The sequence below is a fragment of the Triturus cristatus genome, chromosome 2_1 (genome assembly GCF_964204655.1).
Source record: "Triturus cristatus chromosome 2_1, aTriCri1.1, whole genome shotgun sequence".
NCBI classification, from domain to species: Eukaryota; Metazoa; Chordata; class Amphibia; order Caudata; family Salamandridae; genus Triturus; species Triturus cristatus.
The window spans coordinates 347,035,709-347,051,226 of NC_140581.1; the positions used below are offsets into that span (position 1 = coordinate 347,035,709).

General features: G+C 39.8%; 1 protein-coding gene across 1 annotated transcript in view; it reads left to right on the top strand.

Annotated features, from left to right (window-relative positions):
- Window positions 1–6,080, top strand: part of ITGA2 (integrin subunit alpha 2) — a 596,388-nt gene extending 590,308 nt beyond the window's left edge. Inside the window, exons 29-30 of the mRNA XM_085631250.1 lie at window positions 151–267; window positions 1,917–6,080. Coding sequence (XP_085487376.1) covers window positions 151–267; window positions 1,917–1,994 — 195 coding nt within the window. The 3' untranslated portion in view covers window positions 1,995–6,080. The remainder of the gene's footprint in view (window positions 1–150; window positions 268–1,916) is intronic.
- Window positions 6,081–15,518: the final 9,438 nt, after the last annotated feature.

Genomic DNA, 15,518 nt, shown 5'->3' on the forward strand with positions numbered 1-15,518 from the left:
ACCTAACCACTATCCCTTATAGAAGTATTTGGAGGAGTAGGTCTATTGACACTTAGGTTAGTGTGTGCAGGGATGTGGTGGTGGAGAGGGATAGGAGGATGTGTGATATTTCTGCAAGGTATGTAGTAAAATGTTCTGCATTTCCTATAGATTCCTGTTACAATAATCCAACCAGATGGAAAGTCGGAGGTGCCAATCGGAGTTGTGATTGGAAGCACGATTGCTGGTCTTCTTCTATTAGCTGCCATGGTTGCCATTTTATGGAAGGTAAGTTGATATATTTTGGATAATCGTTTGATAGGCCCTCTTTTAAAATATATGAACATGAATAAACACTGTCAGGAACTAATTCTCTCTGTGTCCACACTGTAATTGAAAAAACAGCTATGCCACTCAACAGGGCAGAGAACAATTTAGAAACAAAGACCAATAGGTCCATTTAAGCAACCTATTTGTTCCTAAATTTAAAACCTCAAGCAGCTTCTCCTATAATTAGACAATCTCAAAGCTCCTGAGCAAGGCACAGGCATTTTATATACTATCGCAAGGATGTATGAGCAACATGGTACAAAATGTCAGTGTATGTTTCTTTTTAAATATGTTTGACTTCATTTACTAGGATTTTCCCCAAGCTAATGGGCTTAACACTAGAGGCAATGCTTTCCACAGTTGAAACCCATGCTCTCAAATCTCACAGAAAATTGTCACTGACTATCCTTTAAGGCCAGATCAGATTTAAATGAGATATGTTTCCTACTGAGCATCCATGTTCAATGTGCATGTGCTAAAATACATCTGCAATGGTAAATTTACAAAACTAATTCACAGAACCGGGATAGACACAGATTTGCTATTGTGAATAAAGAAATTCAACAAGTATATTGGAATTACTATAATTGCTTATATGGTGCTTAATAGATTTGTGGTTGTATCTGGGTGGGTCTAGCACCAAAAGTAAGTTAACACACAATTTCATAGGTTTTTGTGATAGTCATATGCCTCTTGAAGATAGTTTCCAACTCTAGAAACATATACAATTTTACACCTGCCAAGAGTAAGAGATTTTGTAAGCTAGGAGTGGGGCAGTATTACCACTATTCTTAACAGAAGTGCAGGAGAAGAGGTTATCTATAGTGAAACATATTTTTATCCTAGAAAAATTCAAATAAAATGCAAATCCATATCTATCTAATTTATGCCGTCTGACATTTTCCGGTTAATGGAAAATGTGCATGCACACATTTAAGGTATATGACCAATCCTAAAACATTCTGACACAGATTATCAGGAGAGGCCAATGTACCTTTTTGAGCATCAGTTAAGTTTGGAATTTCCTCCAAACATAGGAGTGATCCTTCAGGAGGAAATGTCCAACTTTCAAATTCAGATCTTTTTGAATGATGTCCATTCTCTTATCCACAAACACTGCTTATAATCTGACTGTTAGACTTGCATTAGGAACATTGTCCCTGTTTAACGAGACAGACCCAAATGATTTACAAAACTGGATGTATGAGAAAAGCCCTTTCCGCTTGCTGAAAATGGGAGGTTGCTGTGTCTCCTCCCCAAGCTCCAGCTGTGGAACACTTTCCAGAACAGACACTGCTTGAGCAATCACATAAAAAATGTCATTCTTAGTAAAAAACAAAAAAAAGAAGATTTCTTCATCAATCAAAGGGTCAGTTGCCTATGGCATGACACAGAGAATTTGGAAGCACAGCTCTTAGAGACAGCTCCCATATAGTGTATGCTCACCCACGCAACTGACTGATGTTGTAAGAAGCACACTCAACATGAAAGCAATAGAAAGCCAATAAATATATTATCAATTAAACTTCTTTGTCGAGCAACTGATAAAAAAAACACATATGGGTATGTGCTGAACTTTTACATCAAACCTTAATTTCTTATTGCAGCTTGGATTCTTCAAGAGGAAATATGACAAACTACTGAAAACTGAAGAAGAGTGTGCAGAGGAAACACAACTAAATTGAAGTCTGCGTTGTTGAAGACACGTTTAAAGTAATGGGAGAGTAATGCAGAAGAATACCTTTTCCTTGAACTCTGAGGTTACAGACTTTTTTATAGATGAACATATTTTTGAAATTCTATTTTCTTGCACTGTATTCTGTAACTGCTGGACAGTTTAAGGGTGTTTTATATAGTTTACATTCTGAATCTGGGAGTTGAACATTACATATGATACTGTACTAGCAGGACTGGTCTAAGCACTGTAACTAAAGACAAGTTATCTCATTTATTCCACAATGGATCTTTTCTCTCTGCTCTAAGTGTAACCACCCAGAGTAATTATAGCATTGCACAAATACCACAATAATTACTTAATTAATTTTTCCTACCCCCGTCAGCTTCCAAACCTCTGTTCCAACTTCAAAAGATCTTATAGTACTTGGTTTATTCCGACTTACTAGTTTCTATATGTATGCAGCATCGAACTAAATGCCAGTACACTTCTCATAGTTAACAAATGCCATTGCAAGAAAGAATAATTGTAAAATTGAGAAAAAGTAATACAAATAATTTGATAGGATGAAGAGAACAAACCAGAGTTTGACCAAGGCAAATTGAAAATTTGCAGGAGATTGCAATGTGAGCTAAAATTATCCATTTAGAAGAGCTCTTGGGCAAGATAACACTACAAACAGTGAGAAAGCGTGAAGTTAAGCACACCAAAGACACATCATAGCAAGCAAACTTTTAGCAGCAATTTCATCAATATGCGATATAGAATAGTAGATTGACATCACAGTGTAACATTTTCTTTGGGGATAAATGGAGTTAAAGGAAACACACCCAATTGCCCTTGTCATTCATTTCTAATAATAGCCTGTTATACAGTTCAACCCTATCACTCAGTTCCCTTTTCAATAATGGAAATCTCCTTTAGCAACAACTGTAAATATATGATGAACTTCACAACATTAAGATATTGCTAAAATAATACTTATTAGATAATCAACATAGGATGAAAAATTAAATAGAACACAGCCTTATGTTTCAGCTGAACTGACGTGTATAGAACGACAGATGAAGATCACAGACCACCTTTCTGGATGATGCTTCAATACAATGTCAAATTTGCAATATGCTTCATTTTCACAAAATGTATCTATACAATTCAAGCTGCATTCATCAGAAACCGCAGTTAGACATTTGTGTCCATCCTACCATTTCTCATCCAGTCTTAGATTTCATTCACGTGTAGCTCCACAGCTCACTGAACCATATTTTCCTTGAATGGGTCTCCCCTGACAACTTTCATTTCATTATTCAGCCAATTAAATGGAGATCAGGCCTCGTTATCCCATTAGATGACGGATTGCCTTGAAAGGAATCAGTTGTTAGATGAGTCACAACTGATTTAAGTTTACTGCACTTAAAACTGAAAAATATTTTATGATGTATGGCAAGTTTATGGACTGTCTGATCACATCCCAGACATTCTCACACAATATCAAGGGTTAAAAAAATTGGATTTTGTTTATAATCTATTTACTGAGTAAGTGAATATGAATGTAATCTCTTCGTTTTGATTTTACAACCTATACAATCTATAAACAGTGCTTCCTCTGCTTTATCTTCTCTCTCCCATGACATAGGCATATTTCCCTATATTCCTAGTAATATCATATTTTTGTGCACGTCTGACCAGGTAATACTCAGGTAGCTGTGAGTGTAAAATGCTGCAGCCTGGCTACTATCCATAATACCTTTTTTGAAGCAGTTTGATTGGTGCTCTGAGAACGTCCAATTAAAGTTTAATTTCCATTTAAATCATACCCAAAAGTTACTTCATAAATAGACCTTTATTTATTTTTTCCCTTCATTAAGGGTGCTCTTTTCTGTGTGTGATCTCTTTAATAATGTATTTCTAACTGTCCATCGTAGTCAATACAAATATTTAAAACTCTTCGGCATTTGATGTCCACACCAGAGAAAACAACTTTAGTATTAAGTGGAAGATTGATGCTGGACTAGTCAACCTGTATGACATAACCACTCTCATTTCAGTTTGAAATCTTATTATTTCTGCCAAATGCTGTTTGTTGGCGTAATAGTGCCCAAAAAATGCACAAAATAATATATTGCACTCAAATATTATCTCTATTTACTACACCAATACAACTGAGACTGACTGGAACCGAATATATATAGTAGTCACATTTGATGATTATAGAGAACCTGCTGCCTATTTTCAATGGATTACAAGTTGAATTAATACCTGCTTCATTAGTGAAGTCCTCTTACCTGGGAGATTACATTTCGTTGCAAAAAGAAACCATCTATATCTAGTTGCAAAAACAAAATTTATATCTGACTGTGAAACAATTTGTGTCCAGATATAACACTGAAAGGGGCAAATGAGGCCATTCCAAATACTTTGCAGGAAGGTGCATAACAATATTGGTTACAAATCGGAAAACGTTCAAATCACCTTATGTTCAAATACTATGAAGCAACAACAGGAAAGCCTTTCTTCCTGGAAAAACATTTTCTTTCAGTTTTTATTTATAAAGATGGGGAGATAGAGTGTTAATTTCTTGGTTTATTTTGCTTCATTTTCTATTCTTAGCAATAGATTATTCACTATTGTGAATGAATATGTAAATGGAATGTATTTCTCCTTCTACAAAAGATCAGTGTTTAATATTTAGACACTAAGAAACCATACTTGAAAGAAAACAGCTATATGTCCCAGTTAAATAGCAGCTAACAAAATCCACAAAATGTTCAGAACAAGCCATTTCTTATTTGAAATGGTTTTGAGTGGCACTTGTACATTTCAGAGACCCCTTGCTCTCGACAAAATATTTTTTCACTTTGCTACAAGTTTCATCTTACTTTATGCTAGATTCATTAATGTCAAACTACTGTATGTAATTACTGACGTAGGATTGGGTTAGTCAATTAAGTAACTAGAGAACAAGTAAAGATTACAAGAGGATATGTATATAAAAAGAATACAGTGATGTGTACATAAATAATGTCCTCTTCATTTTCAATATTGAAGATAACAGCTGGAAAAAGAGTATAGAACGTCCAGCATCATAATTGAATGACTGCAGACTCATTTTATTTCAAAACGGCTGCTGAGGATAAGAATATATAAATCTGTAAAAAATGTGACCTTTAAATACAAATCACTTTTAAAACTAAAATTTCACTAAAACCTTTGTGCGTAATTTCATATCTTATATTGCTCAAAGGTGCCCTTTGAAGTTAAGCATGTAAACCAACTGCATTGGCAATGACCCATTTCCTAATCTTTTATAATTTACCTTTTGAGATCTAAATTTAGAAAGTTGCATGATCTTATTCTGATTTTGCAAGGCACTGTTCACACTCACAGCCTATGTTACAACAAGTCATCAGTCTAACTCAATCTTTTTGAATTAAGGCAACCCTCAAGATTTGAAAGGTAAGATACTTTGCTCTCAATCCATTCTTGAAAAACTGTTTGTAAAAATGGTGGGTCTCTGCATTCACACCATACAAACACCTTTGCAGTCCAACCTATTTTTTTCCCTCTATTTTCAGTAATATTCATTCTGACTTTAGCAAATTGTAAATACCATAGTATCTTTGATGTGCTTAAGATAATTGGAACAAAAAATGCCTTTTAAAAATTAATATTATAATTAAATAACAGTCACGCAACCTTTATGTATTTTCCTAATAAACCCTATTATACCAGTACATTTTAAAGTTAATAATGACATTAAGCAGAGTACAAAAAACACAAGAGCAAATCAAAATTATCTTGCTCCGAGATTATCATTTCAAAAGGAAAGGTGCCACAAATTATTAAAGCTGTTGAAAACTTGTGTAACAGATTTGGACTCTAAACTACTCGATGCTCTGTCATATGTGTTGTGTGTGTTATTATGGATGCAGTATTATCATTGAGTCCATGGCACCGATTACATTTTGAATAATGCTTAGAATGTTTTTTGTAAATATATATTGTAAATATCTGTATCAATGTACTTTAAAGCAAAGAAAATATTTTATGTTTTTTGGTTTAAGGGTGTAAACAATAAAAATAAGCTTTTATGCTATTGGGTGTTGAATCGAGATTTGAAATATTTTACGTGGCTATATTATATGCTAAAATGACATACATATATTTTCTTTTAAATGTGTTTGTTGTGGTACAGACTGGGTTACCTAGGAATACTTCTTCAATTAGGAATGGTCTCAAGTTGACACCAATTGTTTCATTTGTATTTTGTACAATTCTACTAACCTCCCAAATGTAATTATTGTTTACAAATACATGGTTAACATTATCAGTGTTTGATGCTAAATTCAGTACTTCATGTTCACAACTGCTTTGTACATATTTCTCGTATTAATAGTATACAGCAATGGTTTGTATGCCCCGAACACTAGCAGTTGAATAAAAAATACAAATAACAGCAATATAAGTATAATAAAGATATATGAAATAAGATATTTATTTATAAATTGGAATTTGGTACTATATCAATCTGGCTTAAATGTTCAAATTAAGGATTCCGACCAAGAATTAATGCTATTATGGTCAAGCATTCTATGCTGTTATACAAAAATGGATGCTGTTTAAAAGTCAGGTGACTTTATCAAGAGGAAAAGTAACTATTAGGAACTTTGGTGGTGGACTTGGAAAACATGTTTTCACAGACAGAAACAAAATGTAATTTTGTAATGTCAAATTGAAAGGACAGGGAAACACAAAGAGTTCTATCAGGCATGTATTCCTGAGAAGGAAAGTTTTTCTTAGCACTATAAAATTTGGAATTATTCCAGCTTTGTGACTCAGAATAAAAATAATATCACACACTCTTGGGCATGGTGAAAACATAAGTCTAAGCATCTGATAATGTCTACAGTTAAAATGAGCTAATCAGTAAGTGAAAATACCATGGACTACATGCTTTACAGATACATTGGTAAAAAGCAGAAAGCTAGGTTAAACACTTTGTCTGGTTTCTAGAAACAAAACGTGAACGAGAGAGAATAACCGTCTCCTTACAAATATTACAAATGTTATATTTATAAATATTTTCCAATTATTCCAAATACGTTTTAAAACACTGCACCTAATGACTTAGGAAGAATATTTCTGTTAATTCAATGACTTTGAATTAGAAAAGTTTCTTTTGGAGCACAAAAGCTTTTATATACCAGTAAACCTAATATAAAACTTTTACATTACAATATCAAAAGACAGCCTCACATTCAAACAATTTAAAGTCTATGCGATCTACAAAAACATGAATATGGAACAACCCTTAACATCAAAATTTAAAAGCAACACCTAACTATCCTAACCACTATGCAAAATGAGAGGGCAGAAGCTGCGTCCGATGACTTACACCATCAAAAAGTACTGACGGATCCAGCACTATAATAATAATAATATTGCCCATAATCTGAGGATCACCCACTGGTTGAAAGTTGGCATCTCCACACTGCACTGGCAAGGGAAATCCTGATTTGGAAGAAGAGCAAGTTAAATGATCTCTTTTTTATTGTTTTTAACAACGTACATATTTAACAAGTACACAATACAGCATAATGTAAAATTGGTACACATTTGGTTGGTTGGTTGACCAGATCCTCAAGTAAATTGGGTGAGGTCAATATAGAGGAGTTGCAGCTACAGTACTCACAGAATCATCAAAAAATTACATGAACATGTGTTTGTGGGACATGGAAAATAAAGAGCCTAGTTGCCGTGTCTTGTGTGAGGAGAAGCATGAACTACAATTCTCCTCTGGAGTATCACTGACCAGTGTCAAAAGAATCATTAGCATGAGAAATCAAGTAGCCTCTCAGGGGATCCCAAATGTGGATCCCAAATGTGTCTGGGATAGAAGGAGGTGGGGTGTATATCTGCATATGATTCAAGGTACTTGCTGCAGCACATAAGATTTTTGAGCCATAGTTCACAAGTGGGGATGCAACACCTTCCCCGAATAGTCCACTACTTGTCTTATTGTGAGTAACAATGCTAAAGCTTTCACAGTTGGTGGAACTTTTTTTCAAAAGCCAATAGGCATTTTTGAGGCGCTGGTTTATTTAAAAAATCTACCATTTTGAAAAACACCGTGGTGATATCATTCCAGAAAACGTTGATCTATGGACACAGCCACTCCAAAAATAGGAAACTAGTGCATGTGGCTTTGCACCTAGAATAAAGTGAATCACCTCTAAGTCCACAATTCACTGATCTAGGTAAGGTGTGGGAGAATCTATTGAGGAACATAAATCCATGATTTTTAATCTACAGTTAAGTGACAAGGTAACATTATGCGCAAAGCAGTTGGACTAATCTTTTTTTTCTTCACATTGGACTGTGCAAGTTGGAGTTCCATTTATTTCTCATTAAAGGTCTAATCATCGGACTTTCAAACTGCATGGAGCTGTATAAGCACTTTCTGAAATATTAGTTGATTTGGCAGTCAGTGGTAACATCAGTGCCTGAACAATCCATAATATAGAAATGTTCCATTGTAATGAAGTCCCCATCTGGGAAATCTAAAAAAACATAACCAGCTCAAGTTTGCAGAGCACTGCCAATGTTTTTTCTTCGCAGGGTTAATTTGGGGGTGAAGTAAAAGCGGTAGTCTGGGTGACTACTGCCCGCACCTTGCACCAAATAAATGTAATGGTCCAGGGTTAATACACAAGAACAGCGCTGTGTGAGTCCCAAAGTGCGATGACCCGAGGGCAATTTCAGGACAGTATTCAAAGTTGAAACCACAAAGGTTTATTTAAAATACATAATTATTACAGAAATCAAAAAAATTAGTCAAGCAATTTAATAATTCATAATAAGCAAAAGGTAGACCTCCAGAAATCTTCTAAGAAGAGTCTCAAATTAGAATACTGATATAGGGACTGCCTTCATAGAAGCGCGCAAACTTTTTGGTACACATTTATAATAAGGCACTTTTTATAGATTCACAAGAGTAGAGAATCATGGCCAAAACATAACGTGAGATGGTATCACAGGGCTGAACTAATAAAGGTACATGGCCCAAAACAATCAGCACCCAAATTATTAATACAATTCATCCTCTTTGCCCTACATACAAGGGTAAATGACATTGTGTTAAGGAACAATAAACCACTGAAAAACAAATAGACAATACAGTTGAGGCTACAGGAAGCAACAGTCTTGGGTTTTGATACACATTAAAATATTTCCACCAGGCTTCACTGAACCACACTAATTGCTACAGTTTTAATAAACAACACCATGAAAAAGATCAAATTTTCACCTAGCTTATACAAAAGGAAAAAACATAGCACAAGAGAAAAATCTTGTCCGCAGTGCAACTTTTAAAAACCACATTTTTGTACAACCAGACCAACAGGCCAATTAAATTTGTTTTGTGGCCTAATTGTGCTAACTTAAACATACGAAAGTCAACATTTTATTTCTGTATTCCTTTTGTTGGTTGATATCTGGCCAGATACTAGGACCACATGCAGTATCAAATCAGGATAATACAATTGCATCATAACCAATCAAAAGTGTAACAGTAACAATAACAATCAACGGTACAGTACTGTGCACCTCATCATCAAATTTACACAATGAAGCTTTCATCCCCTACCTTCCATCCCTCAGCCTCACCCCCAGGGCCCCCACAACTAGTGCCACAAATTCTACAACAATAATCTCAAAACATGGATACAGTCAGACCCCACAGCGTGAGGAAAATGACTACCACTAATTTCTCCAACCTCCTACCGCTCACCCAAATGCCAAAGCAGCTACCGCTTCCCCCGCAGTCTCTGAGAGGTGCTCCTGTGTATTAGGGGTTCTCTATCTTGGGTTTGCATACCCTGTCAACTGCCCCCATCCCTTCCCGTATGCATGTTTGAGGCATATGAGCTGCAGATCACACACTATGCATAGATCGCCATCTGGTGTTGGGCCCGGATGTTTGCACTTGTTTTTGTTTTGGAAAAGTCTTTGGAAGTCACAAGATAGGTGACTCCTCCTTTGGATGATAGTGCGCATGGGCATTGGCTCCTTCTTCAGATTGTTTTTTCCCGCCATCGGGCTCGGATGTGTTTCTCGCGCTCCAGTTTGGTACTGTTACTGATCCTACTTTCGACGTGCAATCCTTCATCCTTCTCCGGTATTGTTTTCGATCACGATCCCTACTCGTCGCGCATCTCTTCAACATCGAATTCCTCGATTTCGGTCGTTGACGAAGGCCTTCAGGCCTACCTGGGCCTTGACTTTTGGCTCATGGAAAGGACTTCATTCAAGAAGTGTCCTCAATGTGGGTCGAAGTTCCCCCACACAGATCTGCATGAGGTTTGTAACCTCTGCCTCTCTCCGGAGCACGAGGCCAGAGACTGTCCAGCTTGTGCCTCTTTCTGCTCCAAAAACACTTTTCGAGATCGTCGAGCTCGGCGAACAATGGTTCGCTCGTCGACCTCCATCCCCGACGACATCTTCCACGAGGGTGTCGATGTTCCAGAACAAGTGCAGGCCGAAGCAGGACTCATCAGCTCATCCGAAGCCGATGACTCCGACATCGAGGACATCACTCCTGGGCAGCGGGTCGTAAGTAGAGACGTCGACTCGAGCCCCTCCCCAACCACCGAAAAAGGCTTCGGTCACACCTTCACCTTCAGGCTCAGGTGCACACCGAGAAAGCGCTTCTCATGCCCCACCTTCGGGCCCGGCAAAGAAGCCAACAACTAAGCCACTCGAGTTCGAGTCAGCCTACCGTCGGTGCCGAAACCCAAACGACACCGAAAAAGAAACCGTCGTTCTCCGCCTCGGTGCCGACTACTGCCTCCACATGCAAGCACTCGGCACCGAAATAGACTACAACCAACCCCACGAAGAAAACATCGGAACTGAGCAAAAAGCCGCTCCCGAAAGGTTCACACACATAACCTTCGGAACCGAAAAAGCAGCTGGAACCGAAAAAACAACCGGGCACGCATGCTCCTACAGAGACTTTAAAGCCTTATGGTTCCAAGCCTAAAGAACACAAACCCGCCTCGGAGTCGGTGCCGCGTAAGTCTTCAGAACCGAAAAAATCGGCACCGAAAGAACAGCCTCCAACAGAAGAGCTTTTTAAACCGGACCCCACACAAAAAACTCTTCTAAGAGATCAAAAGACTGGTCAACTCATTCTTAGCACCAAGAAACAACCACTGGACACGCCTACACAGGCTCCACCACCTAAAAAGAGAGATATTGCAACATCTGCTCTCATGATCCATTCTCCACCTCCTCCTCCACCTCCCCCACCACACCACTCTCCTACACCATCTCCTCCACCAGTGGACGATGATGATGCCTCTGATCACACTGGGGACGATGCAGACGATGAGCCACCCGGGGATCCTAGCCCACCTTCTACACCAGACCCCTGGGATGATTATAACACACCAGTTGTCCCTAATGTGCCACAGGACGACATCTATCCCTCTAGACCTTCCCCTCCAGAGGATACCATGGGTTTCAACCAGCTAGGCCACAGAGCTGCACAATACCACGGGGTCGACTTACACACACACCCCGTGGAGGAAGATTTCTTATTGGATACTTTTGATATCTCACAAAAGTCTACCTCCATCTTACCCATGTTGAAAGGGGCAATTAAACACACACCAGAGGTGTTTAAAGATCCTGTCAGGGCAAGAGTTATTAACCCCAGGATTGAAAAGAAATATAAAGCTGCCCCAGCAGATCCAGCATACATCAAGGGCCACATACCGTTAGACTCCTTGGTAGTAACCAATGCCAGAAAGAGGGCTAATTCTCAAACCTCAGGAGATGCTCCACCTCCCGACAAAGTCTTAGACGCCTCTGGTAAGCGCACAGCATCACAAGCAGCTAACATATGGCGTATCGCCAACACTCAAGCGTTGTTAGCGAGGTATGATAGGGCACATTATGACGAGCTAGAGACCCTACTACAGCATCTTCCAGAAAAATATAAAACTAAGACTAACGACCTAATACAGGAGGGTAAGCTTATCACCAACACCTGTATCTGCTGCGCTCTAGATGTAGCCGACAGCGCCTCACGAGCTATCAACACAAGTGTCCTGTTGCGTAGACATGCTTGGCAACGCATTTCTGGTTTCAAACCTGAAGTCCAGACTGCCATTCTTAATCAGCCATTTGACCAGCAACACTTGTTCGGACCTACCGTGGATTAATATCTAGAAAAGATGAAGAAAGACACTGACACGGCTAAATCAATGGGAGCCTTGCAAGCGCAAGCTCCCAGACGCTCCTTTCGTCGCTCCTCTTACAGGGGCACCTCCAGAGGCCACTCCTCAGACAATCCATCTACATCTTACAAAACTCTCACCCAAACTACATTCACCAGAGGTTACCAAAGAGGAGGCTACAGAGGCAATAACAACAAGGGCAGAGGCAATACCAACAATACCCGCTCTGCCTCCACCACTACCCAATGACTTCCCTACGCTCCCCCCAGACCATTCCACTCCGGTCGCGGGAAGATTGCTACAGTTACTTCCTGTCTGGAACAACATCACCACAGACAGGTGAGTGAGACAAATAGTTCAGTCAGGTTACTGTCTAGAACTCACATCTGCCCCCCCCCAAACATGCCACCCAAACAGCGCCAAATGTCACCGGAACACTTATCGCTGATAAAGCAGGAGGTAATCTCCCTCCTACAAAAACATGCAATAGAACCAGTTCCACTGCATCAACAAAACAGAGGATTTTATTCCCTGTACTTTCTCATTCCAAAGAAGGACAGGTCTCTGAGACCTATACTAGACCCCAGACCCCTAAACCGTACATACACTCAGACCATTTTCACATGGTCACACTTCAACAGGTCCTTCCTCTTCTCTCACATGGCGACTTCATTGCTACTTTAGATCTCAAGGACGCCTAATTTCATATTCCCATTCACACCTCTCACAGGAAATATCTCAGGTTCGCAGTGGACGGTCAACAATACCAATTCAAGGTACTCCCTTTCGGAGTCCCCACAGCACCCAGACTATTCACCAAGTGTCTGGCAGTAGTCGCAGCTCATCTACGTCTTCCAAGTACTTAGACGATTGGCTCATAAATGCCAACTCATACAATTAGTGTGTACATCACACTCATACCACAATCCAGCTACTCCACGGCTTGGGTTTCCCAGTAAACCACGCAAAGGCTCACCTACAACCATCCCACATTCAACAGTACCTAGGTGCCACAATAGACACCTCAAAAGCACTTGCATATCCCAGTCCAGCCAGGATAGCAAGTATACAAACCCTCATAACCACATTTCAGCCGCAACACTCTCTTCCAGCTCGAGTGTTCATGCATCTCATAGAGATGATGGCCTCTTGCATATTTATAGTACCTCACGCAAGACTCCAGATGCGCCCTTTGCAGGAATGCTTAGCACGTCAGTGGAACCAGGCTCAGGGTCAGCGGACAGATCTGGTGTTGGTGGATGGTCGCACTCATCGCTCTCTGCAATGGTGGAACACCAAGAACCTTTCCAAAGGACGACCATTCGAGCCAGTTCCACAGATTGTGCTAACAGCGGGCGCATCGCTCTCCGGCTGGGGAGCTCATCTATTACATCACACCATGCAGGGCAGGTGGACTCCTCGCCAAAAGATACTCCACATCAGTCACCTGGAATTACTAGCCATATTCCTGGCCTTAAAGTCATTCCAAAAACATATATCAGGCAAGGCTGTCCTAGTCCGTACCGACAACATAAGAGCCATGTACTACATACAGAAACAAGGCGGGACACACTCCTTACAGTAAAGCATATGGAGATGGGCTATTCCTCAGAACATTTTTCTCCTAGCCCAACATGTCCCGGGAGCCCAGAACAATATAGCCGATCTGTTAAGTTGTCAAACGCAACAGACTCACGAGTGGGAACTTCATCCACAAGTTCTTCAACCATTTTTCCACATGTGGGGCCAACCAGAGATAGATCTCTTCGCCACACACGAAAACACCACATGCCGCCAGATATCCACACCCATTTTCCAAAGGCAATGCGATATGGATGAATTGGTCAGGCAGATTTGCATATGCTTTTCCACCTCTCCCACTCATTCCACTGGTCGTGCGCAAACTGCAGCAACATTCACTGACTCTCATCCTAGTTGCTCCAACATGGGCCAGACAACCGTGGTACACCACATAACTGGAACTATCTGTAGTCCTGCACCAAAAACTACACCTCTCCCCACGTCTCCTAACCCAGAACCGTGGAGTGATCAGACACCAGGACCCAGCACAGCTCAACCTAGCGATCTGGCTCCTGAGGTCCTAGAATTTGGTTACCTTGACCTTCCCCCTGACTGTATGAATGTTATCAGAGAGGCTAGATGCCCCACCACTGCAGCCTGCTATGCAGCCAAGTGGAAAAGATTTGTGATATATTGTCACAACAACAACATCAATCCTTTAGATGTGTCTATTCAACATATCATAGGTTATCTACAGCATCTCCACAGGTTTAACTTAGCATACACATCTATTAGATTACACCTCGCTGCCATAGCAGCCTATTTATAAAATAGACAACACCTGTCACTATTCAGAGTACCTGCCATCAAAGCGTTTATGGAAGGCCTCAAAAGAATAATTCCTCCCAGGGTTCCACCATCACCTCTGTGGAATTTGAACATTGTTCTCACAAGACTAATGGGCCCTTCATTCGAACCTCTGCACAAATGCGAGCTACAATTTCCAAGATGGAAAGTCACTTTCCTAGTGGCCGGTACCTCCCTTAGAAGAATCAGTGAGCTACAGGCACTCACTATACAAGAATCATTTTGACAAGTACATCATAACAAAGTGGTTCTCAGAAGTAATCCAAAATTCCTTCCTAAAGTTATTTCTCCCTTCCATCTAAACCAGCCTGTAGAACTGCCAGTGTTTTTCTCGCAACCACAGACAGACAGTCGCAGAAAGAGCTCTTCACACTCTCGATGTTAAAAGAGCACTGCTTTATTATATTGAAAGAACAAAACATTTTCACAAGACCAAACAACTTTTCGGGTCATTCTCATCACCACATAAAGGCAACTCCATATCAAAGTCTGGGATAGCAGGGTGGATTGTCAAATGCATACAAATTTGCTATCACAAAGCAAAACATACATTATCTGTTCCTCCTAAAGCCCACTCTACATGAAAGATAGGGGCTTCAATGGCATTTTTAGGGAACATTCCCCTAGATGACATCTGCAAAGCAGCTACATGGTCTACACCGCAGACATTTACAAAGCACTATTGTGTAGATGTGCTATCTAAACAGCAAGCTAGTGTGGGCCAGGCTGTACTCAAAGTACTATTTCAAACTACTGCAACAGATTCGGTGGTCGCTGCTAGGAATGGGTACTGCTATACAATCTATGCATAGTGTGTGATCTGCAGCTCATATGCCTCGAACGGAAAATGCTACTTACCAGTATACATCTGTTCTTGGCATGTAGAGTTGCAGATCCACACACGC